General features: G+C 39.2%; 1 protein-coding gene across 1 annotated transcript; it reads left to right on the plus strand.

Annotated features, from left to right (window-relative positions):
* The first annotated feature begins 1,934 nt into the window (after positions 1 to 1,934).
* LOC122416221 (uncharacterized) lies at positions 1,935 to 4,169 on the plus strand. The gene is made up of 5 exons (XM_043428974.1): positions 1,935 to 2,123; positions 2,346 to 2,546; positions 2,628 to 2,964; positions 3,346 to 3,504; positions 4,159 to 4,169. The coding sequence occupies exons 1-5, from the start codon at positions 1,935 to 1,937 to the stop codon at positions 4,167 to 4,169; spliced, it is 897 nt and encodes a 298-aa protein (XP_043284909.1).
* Positions 4,170 to 20,642: the final 16,473 nt, after the last annotated feature.

The raw sequence follows: 20,642 nt of genomic DNA on the forward strand, positions 1-20,642 counted from the left end.
GGGGGGGGGCAAGACGGCCCCAAATCACAGGCGTTTTGGGGAGCCGTCGCGCCCCACCCTACCCTACCTGAAATGGCTTGTTATTACATTGATCGAGGGAAAAAAAAAATTACGGTCTTCTTGTATGCTGTACGGAATCTCGAATAGGAAATACGAATGTTTTGCAAAAAAAAAACGATATTTTTATTTTCGTTCTTCCGACGAAAAAAAAAATCTTTTCTACTCAAGAAGTGAGAATACCACTCACTTTGCATGAATAAATTTGTGACGTATTATCACTGCTAATGATATTCGTAATTGATAGAATTACATAGTGTTTGTTCACACTGTACAATCACTTTTCTCACAATGTAAAAATTTTATGGTTAAAAACTTTTTCCTGAGGTTGTAGAGAAAAACACTTAAGTTTATTTTTAAAGAGAAAACAAATTCATTTCTGAATCTACATAAAAGAAGTTTTTTTTGCTTCTCATTGTAGATTTTTTTTCTTTCTTCCGTAAAGCTATTTCTCTTCTTTTCACAAAAAAAAACAGATGGCTGCTTCCATTTCATTAATAAAACTTAAAATTTATTAAATTAATATAATTTATTTTTATTATACTGAGAACAAAAATCTCATTGAAAATCAAAACATTTCCAGCATTTATCGAAAAAAAAAATCTTGTACCCATCAACAGAAATTTATAATGGACTACATACAGAATTATGCATATTCTTTGGTCTAGGTAATGACACATCATTAGTTCTCAATTATTTTCCCCGGATATTGACCTTAACTCATCTCTCTACAAAAAAAAGTATTTCATTTTTAATATGACGAAGCACATTTTTCCATTTCGCTCGGTTGTTGTGCTCAATGTATTTGAGCTGCCTGACACTCTTCACTTGCTATATTTTTTATATTTGTTCCCAGTTATCTACGATGTGGTACACAGTTTTGTGGCGGTACAGCAAAAATGTTACGTAATGGGGATATAATATCGTTGCGAAATCACTCGGAAAATTGTTTCGCTGATCCACACATAGAAAATATAACCAGATTTAAAGAAGCTTTGAGGAGTGCACTAACGCGTAATTTTTGGAGACTGAGAGTAGTTTATGACACAGTAGCCTTAATGTGAGTATGGTAAAAATAAAAATTCTATCTTTACCTTCGCCAAAAATTGCATTTTGTGTAATGCAAATGTGAAGTAGAATTGGAATTTTCAAGAATTATGTTGGTCAGTTTAGACTGTTCTATGAGTATCATCAAAACCGAAAATCGGTTTTGATAACAAAATCTCTGTTTCAGGATTAAATAAAAATATAAAAATTTACAGCAAAATCTGACGATGAACAATATTTGTTAGGAACATTATTTTCTTTATGTGAATCTATTTTTTTTAATATCATGTAACGTTTGGAATGATTTAAAAATTGTCGTATTTTTTCGAAATGTCCATTTTCCAATTTTCGTAATGGCTACATTAGTAGTAATATCGATACAACTTTTCGTTCTTTCATAAATTGGTGATGCCTTCATAAATTATAAAAATGATTGCCAAATCTGATTACAATATATTGTAAACAAATTTATATTTCAGAATAAACGTCTTCCTTATATAAAAAAAAATTATCACCAAGATTTTTGATTGATTAAACGATAACAAATTTGATTTGTGTAAAAATAATAAGAATTCTCACGCATTTGCTGAATAATTATATATATATAAATAGCTTTTCACGAATTTCGGCTGTTATTGTTGGTAGGTTTTTGGATGGCATGTTCTTAACAAACTCGCCCCTTTATTCTTGAAAAATAATAATGATAAGAAATGATTCTTACCATTATTATTTTTCAAGAGTAAAGGAGCGAACATATGAATGTTCGTAGTCGTAATCATAGTAAGATAATCTGTATACCTTATATCTTCAACCACAGGTTTTCTAGAGAAATGCAAATTCAGGTTCCATCCAATGAAATACTGAGTTCTTTGAAGCGCTGGAGGAGAGAAATGTACCCACCATCCCCACGGACGTTGCAGTTGATGGCTGAACAGTGTCAGCAGCCAGAGTGTCGACGCCTTTTAGAGTACGATTTGGGAACAATCAACACAACAACGATAATGGATGATGAAGGAAATGTACACTTGCTGATGCATGATCCCCAATTTACATCCGAATTTGTGAATGTCACACATATTTTCATTGATGGGACATTCCAAACAACGCCTCGAGTAAGAGGAGTTTACCAGTTGGTGACAATTCTCGGCGTAAAATATGACCACGTAAGAACTCATAGTAATAATAAATATTTATTTCCGTATATTTCTCTATAACTTTTTCATTTCTGTAAATGATTGCAGGCAATACCAATCGCTCATATTTTAATGGCAAGAAAAACTGAAAATAGCTATATAGCTGTCTTGAACAGCTTCAGAGCCGCTGTGATTAACGGCGAGTCCATTGCAATGATAATGACGGATTTTGAACAAGCGCTGCGCAACGCTTGTAGAAGAGCATTTCCTCGTGCACTCATCACTGGTTGCAGTGTTCATTATGACCGGGTAAGTGAAAATTCGCAACAAAAAATATAATTTGTTAGATTTTTGACAGAGTTCTCATTGCACATATATATGCTTTTTCAGGCTATACTTAAAAAAGTGAAGGCACTGCACCTGACGCCTATAATTAGGCAAAATAACGATGCGAAACTTTTTCTTAAGAAAATTATGGCGCTCGCTTACTTGCCGGCAACGAAGATTTCAAACGAGTATGCTACTCTGAAAAATGCTCTGCCAGCCACGTTGCAGAGACCGTTTAGATTATTTTTCCGGTACTACGAGAGCCAGTGGCTAGGAAAAGTCAAGCCCACGGGATTCAGTGTTTTCAGGTTATCTCGTAGGACAAATAATGTCATTGAATCCTACAATAGCATACTGAAGGACCAAATGGGGCAACATCCGTTAGCCTGGGACTTTATAGGTGAATTTCATGATTAATCTGTACCAAAAATATTTAAGTTAAAAAAATCTCGGTGTCGATCAGGAAGAGAAAATATTTCTCACGTTCGACCTATGATTGTCGATTAATAAAAATTTATATGTAACTAGGCAAAATCATCAAGTTAACATCGAAAGCCAGAAACGACGTGGAGAGTTTAAAATCGAACAAGAGAATTCGGCGATAACCGCGGTATTCAACAATCTTCAGGCGGAGAGAATTAACGAATGGTATGTTCTTAACATTTGTTTGATATAATGCACTGAAGTATACTGAAACTATATTTTTTATACCCAGTTATTATAAAAATGAAATGTAGTTGTGCCGAAAATACTCCCCATTCTAAATAAATTTTTAAATTAGCGTGGAACAAGCTTATATCGAGGGAAATAACCACTGCTGAATTCCTCAACCTGACAGCAAACCTGAAAGGTCACATAGACCAGGCACTGATGCGGCTTCCAGAAGAGAATTCCGAGGATGAAGTGCCATTAGAAGAAAGACCCGAAGTCATAGTGATAGGTAAGTCAAGCAATAATGTAATTACATGTTTTGGTCGGAATTATTTCTTATATAAATAATATATATTGCGACTACAGATCGGGCTATAGCTGCAACATATATATACATATGACATGCAACATATACATTTAGGGTGATATTTTTCTAAAAACAAAAAGTATTTCTAGTTTACTATGAATATAAATGAAATATTTTCTTTATACTAAAAAAATATAATTAGTTTACGTCAGATACATTGGTTGTAGTTTGAAAATTTTTCATATGTAGTGAGAAAGATTCTCATTCAGCGATGTCCTCTGTATAGAAATATTTTCAGTGGGCACTACCCGTTAAAAATATAAAATTACCATGAAAGGGCATATACCAAAAATATTGTTACTGTTAAATGAGAATGAATGTTTCTTTTTAATAAATATCCTTAGAATGTAAAGAAATTATATTCCTTTTCCATGGTGATCCTATGTTCTTGATCAGTGGTACACACTAAAAACATTTCTACGCACAGGACATCGCTGGATAAGAATCTTTCTCTTTACATTGAAAATATATTCAAACTACAATCAAAGTGTATCTCACTATTAATTATATATTTTTAGTATAAAGAAAATGAATTTCATTTATATTCATAATAAACTATAAATTCTTTTTGTTCAGGAAAAATATAGTAAAATTATGAGGGAAATACATTATTCATATGTACTGAGTATGAATAAAAGACGCTGTCTCGTTTTCAGATGTATTTTCCTGTATATTTTTTTCTCTTATATGTATATATGTGTATGTTACATCTTAAGTTAGCCTTCATTATTGAGATTTGCAATGTTTTTTTTTTAATCTCATATATGTATAATTAGGATGGCCTTTACATGATTACAACATTCTTTTGCACCCTCATGATTTACAATTTCACTAAAAATATTCATGAAAACATACGTGAAACCCCCATGTCCTAAATTCTATTTCAAAATATCTCCTAAAAACCTTTGAATTTTATCATATAGCTAATATGAGGTTTCTGGAACTTCGCAGCTGTACTTTCTTCCCATCGCAGTATAGGGTATTTTACACCATGTAAAAAAATATATAAAAATGCATGATTATGATAGATTTCGTAAAAAGTAAACGAGAAACGTCAATATTTATTCATAAAAATGCAATGTAAATTTTATAATTCAATTTTAAAAATCGTCTTTTTTCAACTGTTTTTCAAATGTCGAAAACGCCATCCGCCATATTGGATTCCAACGTGACGTCACTCTTGATAGTAAACAATCTAGATTCTTATTGTGCGCTCTGTGTTATTTTGAAATTTTACAAGTTATTATGCACGTTTGTGGACTTTTATCATTCATTTGATTAAAATCGCATTATGGAAGACGGTTTTGTGAAAGCAGATAGTACAAATCTACCAATGATAAATATGTTGATGGTGGCGATGAATCCACAATTGTTGTGGCATTTTTACACTTGTATTATTGCATTCAGGTACGAGACACCAATGATTTACCACTATAACTCATTATTTTTACAAATCTTATTACTTGGTCTTTCGCAATTGTATTGTTTACTAACGGAGTGACGTCACAAACCGAAAAAACATGGCGGCTAGCATTTCCGTGCGAAAATTGAAAATCATAAATAAAAAATAGTTTTCAAGACAGTTTTCGGTCTCATAAAATTGAAATAAAAATTCTACCGGTTTATTACGATCACACTATTATTTTAAAACAGTTTTCAAAAAAAGGTGTAATACCCTATTATCTTTAAAAATGTGGGACTTAGCATATTCATTTCTCGCTTATATAGGTACCTCTTAGATAATCTACAGATATTTATTGAAATACATTTCGGTGAAACATCAGAAACGAAAACATTTTTTCACTTGAACTTTTTGAAAATGCTCGGTTTGAACACGATTTTTCTCCATAATAAGATTATTAATTATATAATTCATCGAAAAACGTTGTGATCTTACGATCCGATACACCAGTATTAGGCCTTTGAAAATGATGTATACAAAAAACATGAACATAATCGGAATAACATTATTAAAATGGAAATGAAGTTTTTAAAAATGGATCTATCATACTGATCACACTATGAAATGTATAATGAAAGCTTGCAGCATATGAAAAATTTGGGAATTATCAACAACGCATCAGAAAGAGCGATAAAATTAATTGAACAATGAGATAATATATTAAAGAAAAGTGAGGCTAAAAAACAATTCAAAGTTTAGATGTGACTTTTAAAACCTTGAAGACTTGTGTTTCAGATCATGGGATAGCAATGTTTTTTGATTCATATATAATACAAAACCATAAACTTCCCGTAGGGAAAAAAAGGTTGGGACAAGTACATTGATGGTCCCTTGTTTCTGGATGACTTAGAAAAAATATTCAAAACCAGGAAAAAATTCTATAGATGTAAAAAACGAAAAATTAAAAAGTTCAAAAAAATTCAACAAAAATAAGAAACAATCAAAAAAATTCTATAACGGAAAATAAAAAATTTTCAAAAAAATTCATAAATATTGAACACATTGAAAAATGTACTATCCAAGTTTCATGCAGTATAAAAATGTATGATATCAATTGGAGGACAAGTTTTTATTGATAATTTGGAATATTTATCGAACAAATCGGAAACTTTCATTGAAAAATTGACGTTTTACGCATAGGAGCCACTAATCATTCATGATAATTATTTTCAAGAAAAAAGTTCTTGAAAAAAAAGTCATAACGGAAGTTACGTGCAGTACTAAAATGTATTATATCAATTCGAGGCCAAGTATTTATCAGCTATTCGAAATATTATCTCCGGCGACAAATGAGCGTTGAAAATCCTCGTCGGGCTCAGAACGTTTTATCAAAATTACTAAAAAATTAATGGAAATAAAAAATCGCAGAATCTTTCTTTCGAATAATAAGAACGATGTCAAACCATTTCTTTTTAACCAGACCATATAAAAATCGTTAAAAATTCACATGAAAGTCATTCGTTACTTCAACAAGGTACAGACTTTAAAGAATCGATTCCCCTCCGACTTTCAGGATCCTCTGGTATTATTCACAACATTCAACTTCGATTGGATCGGTACAAATTATGTTCAAATACGTCTTAAACGTACTTGTCCGGCCCATCACTTTTTATTCAAATTGCTCATTCGAAAAAAAATCAGGGCTGTTCTATAATCCCAAATATAATAAAATGGATAGAAATAAAAATAATATCTCCAAGTAATTTGAACTTGATTGTTCTCAGGTTCGTATAGCAATATCCACTTCTCATTTCCTTCAGGGAACACATACCATTCGGTAAGAACCAATGGAAATGAGAAATAATCAGGCACATTACAAGAAATTTTCGAACCTATTCAGCCGTGCAATGTTTTTTTTCGATAGTCACGTACACATTTTGATAAATATCACTAGTCGAGTACGACACGTGGATTCCTGGAATTTGGAGAAAAATGATTTTGTTGTGAATTATGACTCCATACAATATAAATAGATTAATCAACTTCATCTTCCATTTTCGTTTCATTTTGACAAGAGCGATTTCAAGGAAAATTATTTTCTCGGGAATTACTGTTCCTTAATATTAACACATGCATTAACTTCGTTTTTGATTTTTTTTCGAATGAGCAATTTGAATAAAAAGTGATGGGCCGGACAAGTACGTTTAAGACGTATTTGAACATAATTTGTACCGATCCAATCGAAGTTGAATGTTGTGAATAATACCAGAGGATCCTGAAAGTCGGAGGGGAATCGATTCTTTAAAGTCTGTACCTTGTTGAAGTAACGAATGACTTTCATGTGAATTTTTAACGATTTTTATACGGTCTGGTTAAAAAGAAATGGTTTGACATCGTTCTTATTATTCGAAAGAAAGATTCTGCGATTTTTTATTTCCATTAATTTTTTAGTAATTTTGATAAAACGTTCTGAGCCCGACGAGGATTCTCAACGCTCATTTGTCGCCGGAGATAATATTTCGAATAACTGATAAATACTTGGCCTCGAATTGATATAATACATTTTAGTACTGCACGTAACTTCCGTTATGACTTTTTGTTCAAGAACTTTTTTCTTGAAAATAATTATCATGAATGATTAGAGGCTCCTATGCGTAAGACGTCAATTTTTCAATGAAAGTTTCCGATTTGTTCGATAAATATTCCAAATTATCAATAAAAACTTGTCCTCCAATTGATATCATACATTTTTAGACTGCATGTAACTTGGATAGTACATTTTTCAATTTGTTCAATATTTATGAATTTTTTTGAAAATTTTTTATTTTTCTTTACAGAATTTTTTTCAATTGTTTTTTTATTTTTGTTGGATTTTTTTGAACTTAACAATTTTTCGTTTATTATTTCTATAGAATTTTTTTCCTGGTTCTGAATCTTTTTTCTATATCATCAAACAAGGGACTATCAATGGACTTGTCCCAACCTTTTTTTCCCTAGGGGAAGTTTATGGTTTGATATCACGCCTTTTTTCTCAAAAGTTCCTCATTTATCTTATGGTGGCTATAGGATTTTAGTTTAAATTTCTACGAATTATTTGCTTAGTACATTTTTATAGATTCCATTCTCATACGAACATTTTTTATGGGATAATCTTTTTTATGAAATTATCAGCAAATAAGGGACCATCAATGTACTTTTCCCAACCTTTTTTTCCCTGGGTATGATGTTCGGCTTATAAAGTTGGTTTCCACCATAAAAGACCAATTTTTCATAAAAATTGTCGTGAAAATATTTTGTCACAAGTCCGTCCTTGAACTTCGACGATTTTTTCCTTATACTCTAATATGTTATGCCTATTAGGAACCTAACAATATGCAGGAATCCGGGATGAGCCCCGAGAAACGAATTTCGGTTTATAATGTTGGTTTCCACGTAAAAGACCAATTTTTCTTCAAAATTGTACTGAAAATATTTCGGCACTGTTTTGTTCTTGCATGTCGGTAATATTCCCCCTTATTTTCTAATATGTTTTGTGTATTAGGAACCCAAGAGTGTGAAGAAATGCGTTTCATGGGCTGTAATATGATTTTCGGCTTATAACGTTGGTTTCCACGAAATAAGATCTATTTTTCGTCAAAATTGTACTGGAAATATTTCGTCACAGGTCTGTCCTTGGACTTTGGTGATTCTTTCCCTTGTACTCTAATATGTTTCGTCTATTTGGAACCCAAGAGCACGGAGGAAAGCGTGTTGCGGGTCGAGATATGATTTTCGGTTAATAACGTTGGTTTCCACGAAAAACAACAAATTTCTCGTCAACATTGTACAGAAAATATTCCGTCACAGGTCTGTCCATGGATTTGGGCGATTTTTTCTCTTCTATTCTAATATGCTATGCTTATTGGGAACCCAAGAGAACGGTAGAAAGCGGGTTGAGGGCCGAGATATGATTTTCGGCTTATAACGTTGGTTTCCCCGAAAAAAGACCGATTTTTCGTCAAAATTATACTGGAAAAATTTCGGCACTGGTTTGTTCTTGCACGTCGGTAATATTCCCCCTTATTTTCTAATATGTTTTGTGTATTAGGAACCCAAGAGTGTGAAGAAATGCGTTTCATGGGCTGTAATATGATTTTCGGCTTATAACGTTGGTTTCCGTGAAAAAATATCTATTTTTCGTCAAAATTGTACTGGAAATATTTCGTCACCGGTCTGTCCGTGACCTTTGGCGATTTTTCCAAGTCTTCATACCAAGAAAGAACTGACGTAAAGATTTCCTTAATAGAACAGATTTTATTTATCCCTTTTCTTCAAAATTCAAATGAAAGATAGATCAAATTCAAGACACGAAAAATCCAACAGATTTGCCCACTTTAAATGTCGCTTTTGCATTCTGAATCTAGAGATTTCGTCTCATGCAAAACGTGCCCCCAATGAAATATATTTCCAAAGTTTGCAAGCGGCCGCTGAGGTTCAATTATCCACAGTTTGATAGTTGCTGAAAAAAAGTACCCGTAAACTTCTAACATTTATTATGCCAGAACTCAAAGCAGCAAAAAAAACTAAGCGAACTTTATTCAACAGAGCAACAGAATTCAAAGACGTTTAAGGTACCTGCATTGGTTTTGAAGGAAAACCATTTCAGGACAATTTAGAAATGAATTTAGAAATTCGAAAACTCAGAAAGGAATAGAAAAAGGAACATTGAAGTATTTAGAAAAGCTGAAGACTTTTGTAATGAATTTTCTAGATTACATGATATGGTTGGAGTAAATGATTTGAATGATTGGCACACATGCTGCAACACAGAAATATCAAAGTTTAGAAGTATTCGCTGTATATCAGTCATACAAACTTCAATACTATTTGAAAAGATACACTTAAAAACTTGCTGAACCAAGTTCCATTACATATTACCATAATCAAAGATAAGGGGTGATCCGTAGCATATATATTTATCCACAGAAATTTCAGAGTTCGCAGGTATCTGCTGCGGTTCAATGTAGCTACGCAATGAGCTTCGAAGACAGCAATTTCAAATCTATCCATAAATGAGCAACTGAAGACTTTTATAATCAATTTTTTACTTCATATATATGTTACGGTTAGAGTCAAAATGTAAAATGAATGGCACAGTATATAAATTGTATAGTTTGCAGATTTTCGCTGTATTTCAATGATCCGAATCTACAGCATTATAATGAAAAGTTGTCAAAAGTCATGATGTTGCATTAAAATGACATAGCGCACATTGCATTCAGAAATTCTGTAAGTTTCTGGGGATGGTGGTAGGCATTATATTTGATCACATCCAAAACTGAGCAACTGTAGACTTATCGGAATGAATTTTTTTTATAATAATTCCATATCTGTAGTTTGCAAAGTGGAAATACTCAACATACATGTCATTCCATAAGTTTTGTTATCAAAATTTGTGTTTGCACACCGCATTCCGAAGATACGACTTTTCATATCATCAGCAAAAAAAGCATCCAAAGGCTTTCTGGAACAAGTTTCCAAATTTATCACTCGACAGACCTAATGGGAAAAGAATAACTATCCAGTATACCAAGACCAGAAATTTTTTTGAAAATCTGATTTACAAAATGTGCAATTCAAGATTATGGTTAAAAACCTCTCGAATCATGTTACCACAATCATCATGAAGAAGGAGTAGAAAATCATAGGTCACATATTAGGGAACGAATTAATAATATGTATCGATCCGCTGCAAACTGATGGGGTGAAAACAAGGGGATCGGAGAGGGCAGAGCCAAACTGAATATCAAGCAAAATATGGGGATGTTTAAAAATAATGATGACACAAGAAATAAATTAGAAAACATTTATTCAAGTAAAGTTTCTAATATCATTCTAACAGTTCCGTGTGTTTTTGTTCTATTTATTCGTATGTATAACCTATTTACACATGATATATAACCACGCCAGTGACGATATATTCGCACTGGACAATATTTCTCGTAATCTGGTTTAATTGAAGGATTATTTCAGTCAACACTTATTTCCAATCGAACGAAATAATGAAATCTTGAAAAGTTTCGTTGACATATGCATCGCGCATTTTTTATATTCTTTTTCACACACACATCACAGACTACATTTACGCGGCCGCTTTGATACCGGTTTAATATATCACAAATTTTAACAAAATAAATAGTAATATGCACTTCTTTAGATGACGAAAATTATTTTTTTATTTATCCCGCACGCACTTCGTAATGTCGAAACTCTGTTCATGCGATCAAAAACTGACACCTGGTTTGTACATATATACAGGGTGATTCAGAATAACCTATAAACCCGTTACTGGCGTGTTCGGGACGCATTTTTAAGCAAAACTGCAAAGGCGTTTTTCTGTGAGTGCAATAGTTTTTAAATGAGAAGCAATAGAATTTTGCATTTCTCAACGAATCAGAAGGTCGCTTGGCGCCATGACAGGCGACGCTTCAGTAGCGTAGAAATCGGGTGCGATCGTGGCTGGGGCCAGCAACGATCAGCCGACAGCGATATCGTTTGTTTGAGAGTCAACTTCGCGCGGAGGCTATGTTCACGCGAAACGCTGTTTGATTCCAAGTGACACTTGACATGCGGCTGTCAGCTGTGTTACCGATAGGATGAAGCACGTGACGTCATACCACTCGGACGAAAATGCTCCGTAATTTCAGGTGACGGTCTGCGAAAGTGACATCGTACGAAATGCTGAAATTATTATTATTAATAACAACAACAACAACAATAATAATACCATGGACATTGTTATTGTTATTGATATTGTTTTTTTTTTTTTTTTTTTTTTTTTTACCAAGGAGTTGCGGAAATCCTTTTTACGGATTCCATGTAGTCTTACGGGCTACATGGGTATGTGGGACTCCCAAAAAAATAGGCCTACCCACTAAAACCGCCACCTCCTTGTTGTCCTTCCCCCCAGCCAGGGACTATGTTGATATTACTTCTGACTGGGGGTTCTGTCTGTGTTCGTTCGTCCGTTCTGTCCCACCGTTATCGTCACGTCGCGTCACTCCGTCTGCTCAGTCGTCCGTCAAGCAGCCGTCCGCGTTCTTACGTCGCAGTATCGTTTCCGTGTAGGTGGCGACTAAGCACCACCACTCAGGTTCGTGCAGCATTACCCCGACGATATTCTCCGGAGTAATACTGCCAACCGTTATTTCCAGTTCTTGTCTCTGTCTCGTCCAGCGGTCACACACGAAAAATGTGTGTTCCGCGTCGTCTCGTTCATGTCCACAGTACTTACAGTCAGGTGTTCGTACTCTGTTCATTCTGTGGAGGTACCGTCGGAAGTAACCATGCCCCGTCAAGAGCTGGGTAACGTAAAAATTCACGTCTCCGAACTTCCTTCCGAGCCACGGCCTCAGGTCCCGTATAAGTCGTCTCGTCCAGTTGCCATCGTTTCCGTTTGTCCACCGTCCTTGCCAAGTGTCTATCGTACTTTCGCGCTCGGCAATTGCCGCGTTCTTCCGTCCTATGTCCGCACTGCTCCCGTAGACCCTCTTACGCTCAAACGCAAGGAGATCCACGGGAATTACGCCCGCCACCACCAGAACAGCTTGTGCAGAGACTGTCCGGTAGGAGCAAGCGATTCGCAGCGCTCCTTGTCGCTGTACCATCGTCATCGTCTTGCAGTACTTCTTTGTCTGCAGGGAGTCTGCCCAGATCTCCGCACCGTACAGGAGGATCGAGTGAGCTGTCGCCATTAACAGTCGCCGTTTCCCCGGTCTCGGTCCCGTCGTGTTGGCCATCAGGCGGCTCAAGGATGCTATCCTCTCTGCCGCCCTCTGGGCCGTCTTCTGTATGTGAGGCCAGAAGGTCATCTTCGTATCAAGGGTTACCCCAAGGTACTTGACTTCCCCCTTGGTCTCCGTCTCGTGTGCCCCCACTCTCATGGGCAGTATCGTCTGTATGCGTCTTCTCGTAAGGAGCGTCAGTTCCGTCTTTTCCGTTGCGAGTTGCAGTCCGTGGTCTGTCATCCAACGTCCAACTCGTCTCATGGTCTGGTTCAACTTCAGCTGTGCTAGTTCCGCAGAGCGCTCTGTAATCACCGCCGCTACGTCATCAGCGTAGGCGACGAGGATCACTCCGAGCGGCATCTCCAGCCGAAGCAAGCTGTCGTATAAGCCATTCCAGAAGTCAGGTCCCAGTATCGACCCCTGGGCAACCCCAGCGGTGACCTGTCTCGTTACCTGTCCTTCTATCGTCTCGTACGTTATACGTCTGTTTTTCAGGTAATCCTCCACAACCCGAGCCAAGTAAGATGGGATCCCGAAGGTGCTTTTCAGCGCCTCCAAGATATCCACCCACCTGGCCGAGTTGAAAGCATTCCTGATGTCCAGTGTCGCCAGCAGCACGATAGGTCGGGCTGCGTGGCAGTGTCTGTCCAGTTCCAGGAAAGAGTCAACCACCTTTTGGATTGCTCCAATCGTCGATCGACCCCTCCTGAAACCGAACTGCAGGTCGGAGAGACCCCCTCCGGCCTGCATCGCGTCCGTCAGTCTCGGTCTCAGTAATTGTTCGTAGAGTTTACCTGTCGTGTCAAGTAAACTCAACGGTCGGTAGGCCGAGGGCGTGTTAGGGTCGCCCTTACCTTTCGGGATAAGGACGAGCCTCGCTTCTTTCCACCGACCGCTGAACGTTCCTGTCGTCAAGCACGTGTTGTACAGGTCGAGAAGTATCTCCGGCCGTAGGCGAGCCACGAGCCGGAGGATCTCAGCCGGTACTCCGTCTGGTCCCGGCGCTTTACCACTCTTCATCGCCTTCGTTGCTCTGGTGAGCTCCTCAGCGACAAAGACGGGGGCCGCCGGCACGTCAGCGTCGTCCGTCACGTTCGTCCGTATCGGGTGCGTCGGAAACAATCCGTCAACAATCCGTCCTGCTGTTTCGGCGTCTTTGAGTTCTGGTGGAACTCGGGCCCCTAGTTTGCCGGTCACAATCTTGTAACCGGTTCCCCAGGGATCCTCGTTCACCTCCTCGCAGAGCTTCCTCCAGCATCGCGTCTTGCTGTCCCGTATTGCCTTCGTCAGCGTCTTCCGTGCTGTTTTGTATATGGCCTGGAGGTTTTCCCTTTCGGGTCCGCCCCCAGCCCTCGTCACTCGTCGCCGATTTGCCAGGCAAATCCTGCGCAATTCGGCGATCTCGTCCGTCCACCAGTATTGTGGTCGTCTTTTCTGTGTCTGTCGTCGTTTCGGCATTGTGCTGTTGCACAAGCCGCCTATTAGTTTGGCCGTCTCGTCTGTCAGTCTCTCCGCCCTTTGCCGGCCAGTTAGCTCGGGGGGAATTTTCGTCATCGGAGCTGGTGCTGCCATCAACTCCTCAGAAAATTTTCGTCCGTCCAGTCTGTCAAGGTTCCACCGCGGGGGTTGGTCGGCTCTCGTTCGTCTCGTTTTTGTCCGTCCTGCCACTTCGAAGGTGATGTACTGGTGATCGCTGGCTGTATAGTCCTCGATCACCCGCCACCCCCTCAGCCGTGACAGGATACCGTCCGACGTCAGCGTCACGTCCGGGATGGAGTCTCCGAATCCTGGTCGTCTGTACGTCGGCGTATGTCCCGTATTGACCACTGCTAGGTCCAGCCTTGCGGCCATCTCCAGCAGCAGTCGTCCGCGTCTGTTCGTTCCCGTCATTCCCCACTCGATCGCCCTCGCGTTGAGGTCCCCCGCAACGACGACGTCCCCGGGCAGGTCCCTGATACCGTCTTCTAGTAGTGCCACCTTCCTCTCAAACTCGGCCGCGGTGCAGTTGGGTGTCAAGTAGACGCTGACGTAAGTGACAGCGCCGACTTTAGCCCAGACGTAATCGTCCCCGACACCGCGGTTAGAGACTCGGGATTGGGTGGCACCCCTTACCCAGATAGCTGTGGTCTCTGTCTCGTTCGTAATGTACGTCTGAGTCGTCCTTCTCCTGTATGGTTCACACACGATCAGGATGTCCGCGTCGTGTTCGTCTGCTATCTGTGGTAGGAGCATGTCTGCGGTCCTACTTCGGTTCAGGTTTCCCTGAATCGAAGTAGCCTGCCGGTTCCGGCGAGGTGCACCACGTCCTTGTGCCCGGCCTCGGAGCACAGTGGACAGACCGGTTTGTTCTTGCAGTCCGTCGCGAGGTGTCCGGATGCACCGCACTTCCGGCAGCATTTCGTCCTGTCTTTGCCTTTGCATTCGGCCTTAACGTGGCCGAAGCCCAGGCACCTGTAACATTTCGTCACCGTCAGTCGTTTCCGAACGCGGCAATGTACCCAGCCAATTCCGATCCGGCCGCGCCGAAGCAGCGCATCGGCTTCCCGCGAATCGAGTTCGCAGACCGCCATGTACTGCTCAGCGCGGTTCGGACCGAAAATGTGGACCCGAAAGTCCGCGTCTCGTCCGGTCTCTCGCCTGAGCGCGTCCGTCACGTCGTCCGGGGTCGCCACACAGTCCAGGTCCATGATCTCCAGTTGAACCTTGGAGGTCATAGCCCTGACATTGCCCGCTTCCCCGATCACGTCTTGGATCTGTTGTCCAAACTGTTCGCGTCCGTCTGGTTTGTCTTCTTCTACTTGTAATTTCAGCAGACACAGTCCGTTCTTCGTCTTCCTCATGGTCGTCACCTGCACGTGACTCTCCTTTGGATCGATCGTCGTCCGTATTTTTCGTACTATGTCCGAGTACGTCGTGTCTGTGCCCGGTTTGACCAAGACAGCCAGTCCCCGTTTCCGGGGGGCCGGGCCGCTCCGGTCAGCTCGAGTCTTTGCGTCCGTTTTCTTTTTTGTTTTGTCCTTGTTCGTCTTGGTGACGGTCTGCCAGTCTGTGGGCGGTCCCATCGTCGGAGGCCTCTTTTGGGAGGACTCCGGCGTGGATCCGTTCGACGAACGTTTCCGTTTCGTGCGTGGCGTCTCTTCGCTGTTGTTTGTACCCTTCACTGTCTTGTTAGTGTCTACAAGACGTCCCCTGGAGGCCGTTTCGGACTGCATGTGCAGTGCAATGTCCGCGGTCTCGAGGATCGTCTTGATTCCCGTCTTGACAGTCATGTTCATGTTTTTCTGAACGTTTGCTGCTTCGGCCATTTTCGTCGCCGTCTCGTGGATGAGCCGAAGCAGTTCTGTCAAGTCTCGTTTGTTGCTTGTCGTTGTGGTTGTTTGTTTCGTCGTCAGTAGCACGTTCTCTACGGCGGAAGCATAGCTTGCCGCGCTGCTCCCACTAGATACGCTGTCCGTCCTGTTTCGTCTCGGTAAGTTAAGTAACGTCTTGTTCGTGTCGTTGTTTCGTCTCGTCCTCCTCGTCTCCGTGCACAAGTTGCGGCCCTCAGAATCCATGCCGCTGCCCGTGGCCACCGGGGCTTTCACCCGATCGGAACCCGGGGTGGATTCCCCCTGAGAAGGGGTTACCACCTGAGGTAAGTCAATGTTTTTGTTGTGCATTTCCATATTTGTTTATCCCAACGTGCTACGGGTCCCTCGTGGTCGCGACTCCACGAACCGCGCTGGGACAAGGCACGGCCCCTGAGGACCCCCCCTCTCCCTGTGGGTTCTGTGTTCCCCCCTGTCGAGTGTGCGTGGGTGTGAGTGCCCGTGATGACAAACCGGGCTCCATTCACGGGGAGAGCCCGTTTATAGGGATCCCCTTCATTCGCTTTCGGGCGACTCCGTTTATAGGAGTCCCCGGACATTCGCTTTTCGGTAGGACCCGTTTATAGGGTCCCCGAGCATTCACGTCCCCGGTTTGTCGAAAGGCGTGTACGTGTGAATGTATGTGTAGTGTGTGAGTGTGGGTGTGTGTGTGTGACCAGAGCCCTGTTAGCCGTGTGCAAAAACACACGTTGCCCGCCCTGCACGTGAGAAATCTCGGACGTAGGGTTGGATTTTGCAGAGCATTATTATTATTATTATTATTATTATTATTATTATTATTATTATTATTTTGTTTTACAAAGAGTCTGCGTAAATGTTTATAAAACGAAAGGTCTGAGTCTTCGTCCTTGTCATCGTCTCTTTCTTCCTACTCGTTTTCGTTGTGGTTCTGATTCTCTTCTTCATACTCGTTCCATTTTTCTTTCTCGTTTATACCATTGAATTCCATTAATGCTTGGATCGCTTGGTTGTAACAAGTGTTCAGAGCGTTCGACGTACGATTGCACGACGGTCAGACTGGTCTGACAAAAAAAATTCAACCCTATTTTGACAGTACCGAGGATTATTGCTAAAAACTGGCTCCAGTTATGTAGAAAAAATCTAGATTTTTCAAGAACGGAGACGACTCCAATGCTAAAAGTTGTTTCTCTAAGTAATTTTTAATATTTTTTGGCCGTACGACAAGCGATAGAAACGGAACGGAGAATGGGGTGAACCCAATACAAGTGGTAGTTTTCTTTTAGAAGTTTAAGATACTCTTTGGCCGCAAAACGAAACAAAATAATGCAATCATCTTCCTCCATGAATAACGAAGGCTCGGTAGCCTCGAACATTCGTTATTCGACTAGACAGAGAAAATCGTTTCACCTGAGTGGAAAAAATCTCGATTTTCCAAGAAGGGAGATGGAAAGTATGGTTTTCTTCATGTAGTTTTTGTAATGCTTCGATTATACAACAAACCAATAACAATGGATTCATCTCCCTCAATGGATAACGAAGGCTCAATAACCTCAAACAATCGTTATTCAACTTGAGAAAAGAGATTGCTCCACCAAAGTCGGAAAAATCTCAATTTCTCAAGAATGGAAACGAGTCCAATGCAAAATGTGGTTTCTTCGACAAGTTTTAAACACCCTTTAACCGCACAACAAACGATGATAACGGATTCACCTCCTTGAATGAATTACGAAGGCTCAAGATTTTTTCTACCATGATCGAGCAATCTTTGTTCTCGAATCGAATAACGAGTGTTGAGGTATACTGAGCCTTTCTCATTCATTCAAGGAGGTGAATCCAGTCGTCATGGTTTATTGAATGATCGGAGCATACTAAAAACTATACGGAGAAACCGCCTTTTCGATCGGAATCGTCTCTATTCTTGAAAAATCGACATTTTTTCGAAAACGATCGAGCAATCTCTGTTCTCCAACAGAATAACGAGTGTTGAGGCTTACTGAGCCTGCGTAATTCATTCAAGGAGGTGAATCCAATCTCGTGTTTCGTTGTGAGGTCGGAGCACACCAGAAACTACACGAAGAAACGGCCTTTTCTATCGGAATCGTCTCTATTCTTTAGAAATCAAGATTTTTTCTAACATGATCGAGCAATCTGTGCTCTCAAATCGAATAACGAGTGTTGAGGCTTACTGAGCCTTTCTCATTCATTCAAGGAGGTGAATCCAATCGTCATGGTTTATTGAATGATCGGAGCATACTAAAAACTATACGGAGAAACCACCTTTTCTATCGGAATCGTCTCTATTCGTTGGAAATCAAGATTTTTTCTAACATGATCGAGCAATCTGTGCTCTCAAATCGAATAACGAGTGTTGAGGCTTACTGAGCCTTTCTCATTCATTCAAGGAGGTGAATCCAATCGTCATGGTTTATTGAATGATCGGAGCATACTAAAAACTATACGAAGAAACCGCCGTTTCTATCGGAATTCAAGAGACTCGGTAGAGTCTCGGGACAAGTACATTGACAGCCCTGTCGTCTGCTGGCCCGAGGCTCTCGCCGAGACTATATTATCTCTGAATAAAGTAAATTTCGGTGGTGGGGGTAAAATTGACATGTCATTTTCTTGAATTCCGAAGCTCAGGAGTTATGTCGCAATTTGAAAATTGAACTTTCAGCTAATTAAGAAATTCTCTTTCGATTGCGCCCAAAATCAATACGATCGGTGGTGTAATTGCTGAGAAAAAACTTTACACGGGCTCAAGATTATGCAAAAGTTACTAACACATCTATGGATTTACTGTGTCTGTACAGAACACCATCAAAGGCCTCTTGATGCCAGCTATAACCCATTTCTATGGAAGCTCGGGTCCCGGGATCCCGGCTACAGAAATAATGAGTTGTGATTGGTCAGGACACTTGCTGTACCGTTCCAGCGGAATACAGTTTATGAATATATATACAAGGCCATCAGTCAGCCGTCAGTTATTGATGTTATAACAAACGGATTTTCGACATTACGAAGTGCGGGGTGACAAAAAAATATTTTTCATCTAATAAAGTGTTAAATATGTATTTATTTTATTAAAAATAGTGGTATGTGGTGTCATACAGTATTACGAAAACCAGACATATAGTGACTTTGACGTGATATATATTACATCCATCTGTCATTTTTTGATGGCATGAGCAAATTAATAGCAACAGCGATCTGAATGATAAAATTTCGGAGAAATAGTGCGAGCTGTATGAATTCGATTCAAAATTCTTATATGACTATAAAAAAAAAATGTTATGTAAGTTTTGTGAAAACCATGTGGGTTAGTTTACGCTCATCGCAATCGGTTCGCGAGTGTTTGTTATATAGAACATATATTAGTATTGGGAAATTTCTCCTTGTACAAATTCTTTGATTTTACGTTTATTTATGACATAATTTTGTTGCAATCCTGGTTCTGGGTTCTTCAAAAATTTTCAACGGGAGTTATGTGAGAAAAAAAAACTTTCGCTCATTATAACCTCTCAAACGTTCTTTCCAAACAGAAATTTTATGTTGTGTAATTACATTATAGAAAAAATATGCGTGATTGTATGTAAATGGATGCAAATAAATGTTGAAAAACTTCGGTCAAGTAAAAGTGTCGAATTCAATGTATTGTTGTCATATTTTCTTTCATTACATTTGGCTGTGTTCACCGGGCCCTTTTTCCTACCTCCTTAGCTCACAGTGTATCCATACCAATTTCTATTCATTCTCTAGACAATTCGAGTGACATTCGTATTTCTATTTCCTCATATTGATGTCAATAAATTGGAAAATTCATATCAAAAAGTTTTCATGATTGCTTGTTTACAAACACGAGTTTTAAAAAATCTTTGGGCCATGTAAATACATAGATATTCACTTGAATTGTTGCATGATGAATTTGGAAATTCATTTCAATAAGTCATTGGTTGCTTATTTTTCGTGATATCAAAATTTGTATCTTCCAAATGCAATGAACACATCTTAAGTTTGACAACATGATGAAGCGACACGTATATTGAGTATTTCCAGACCAAGTTTACGATTGGCATTATGGATTAAAAAATTCATGTGTGTGAGTCTACGCCTGATCATTTCTGAATGTGATCAAATATTTTGTCTGTATATAACCATGGAGACATTCTAAATTACACTATTTGATTTACTTCAACATGCAGCGTATCTGTCACTTTATTTATTGAATATGCCATAATGAGTTTCAAAAATGTGGTTCAGGTAATTTTAAAGTTTTTTGCCCCATAGCACCAAAGTCTGTATTACTGGTACGCAGCGAGTACCTATGAACTATATTCCTGCGAAGCAGTAGGTGTGCCAATCTTTTCACTTTTTGGTTCCAACTGTAATATATGAATGAGATACATGAAACAATTATGCGTTCTGTTCACTTTCAAGTGCGCTGTCTTTTTTCCTTTTAGTTTTGGCATAATAAATTTTATGAATCGGTGGTAATTTTTTCTGTCTGTACCAAAATTTAGATGAATAAATCGCAGCGAATACTTGCAAATTTGGAAAATTCTGTGT

This window comes from Venturia canescens, chromosome 9 (genome assembly GCF_019457755.1).
Source record: "Venturia canescens isolate UGA chromosome 9, ASM1945775v1, whole genome shotgun sequence".
Taxonomy (NCBI): domain Eukaryota; kingdom Metazoa; phylum Arthropoda; class Insecta; order Hymenoptera; family Ichneumonidae; genus Venturia; species Venturia canescens.

Excerpts from the sequence above, each read along its gene's own strand:
- LOC122416221 (XM_043428974.1), top strand. The coding sequence starts at position 1,935 with ATGCAAATTCAGGTTCCATCCAATGAAATACTGAGTTCTTTGAAGCGC. Across the intron at positions 2,124-2,345 it reads TAATGGATGATGAAGGAAAT|GCAATACCAATCGCTCATAT; the intron begins GTACACTTGCTG and ends AAATGATTGCAG. Across the intron at positions 2,547-2,627 it reads GCAGTGTTCATTATGACCGG|GCTATACTTAAAAAAGTGAA; the intron begins GTAAGTGAAAAT and ends ATGCTTTTTCAG.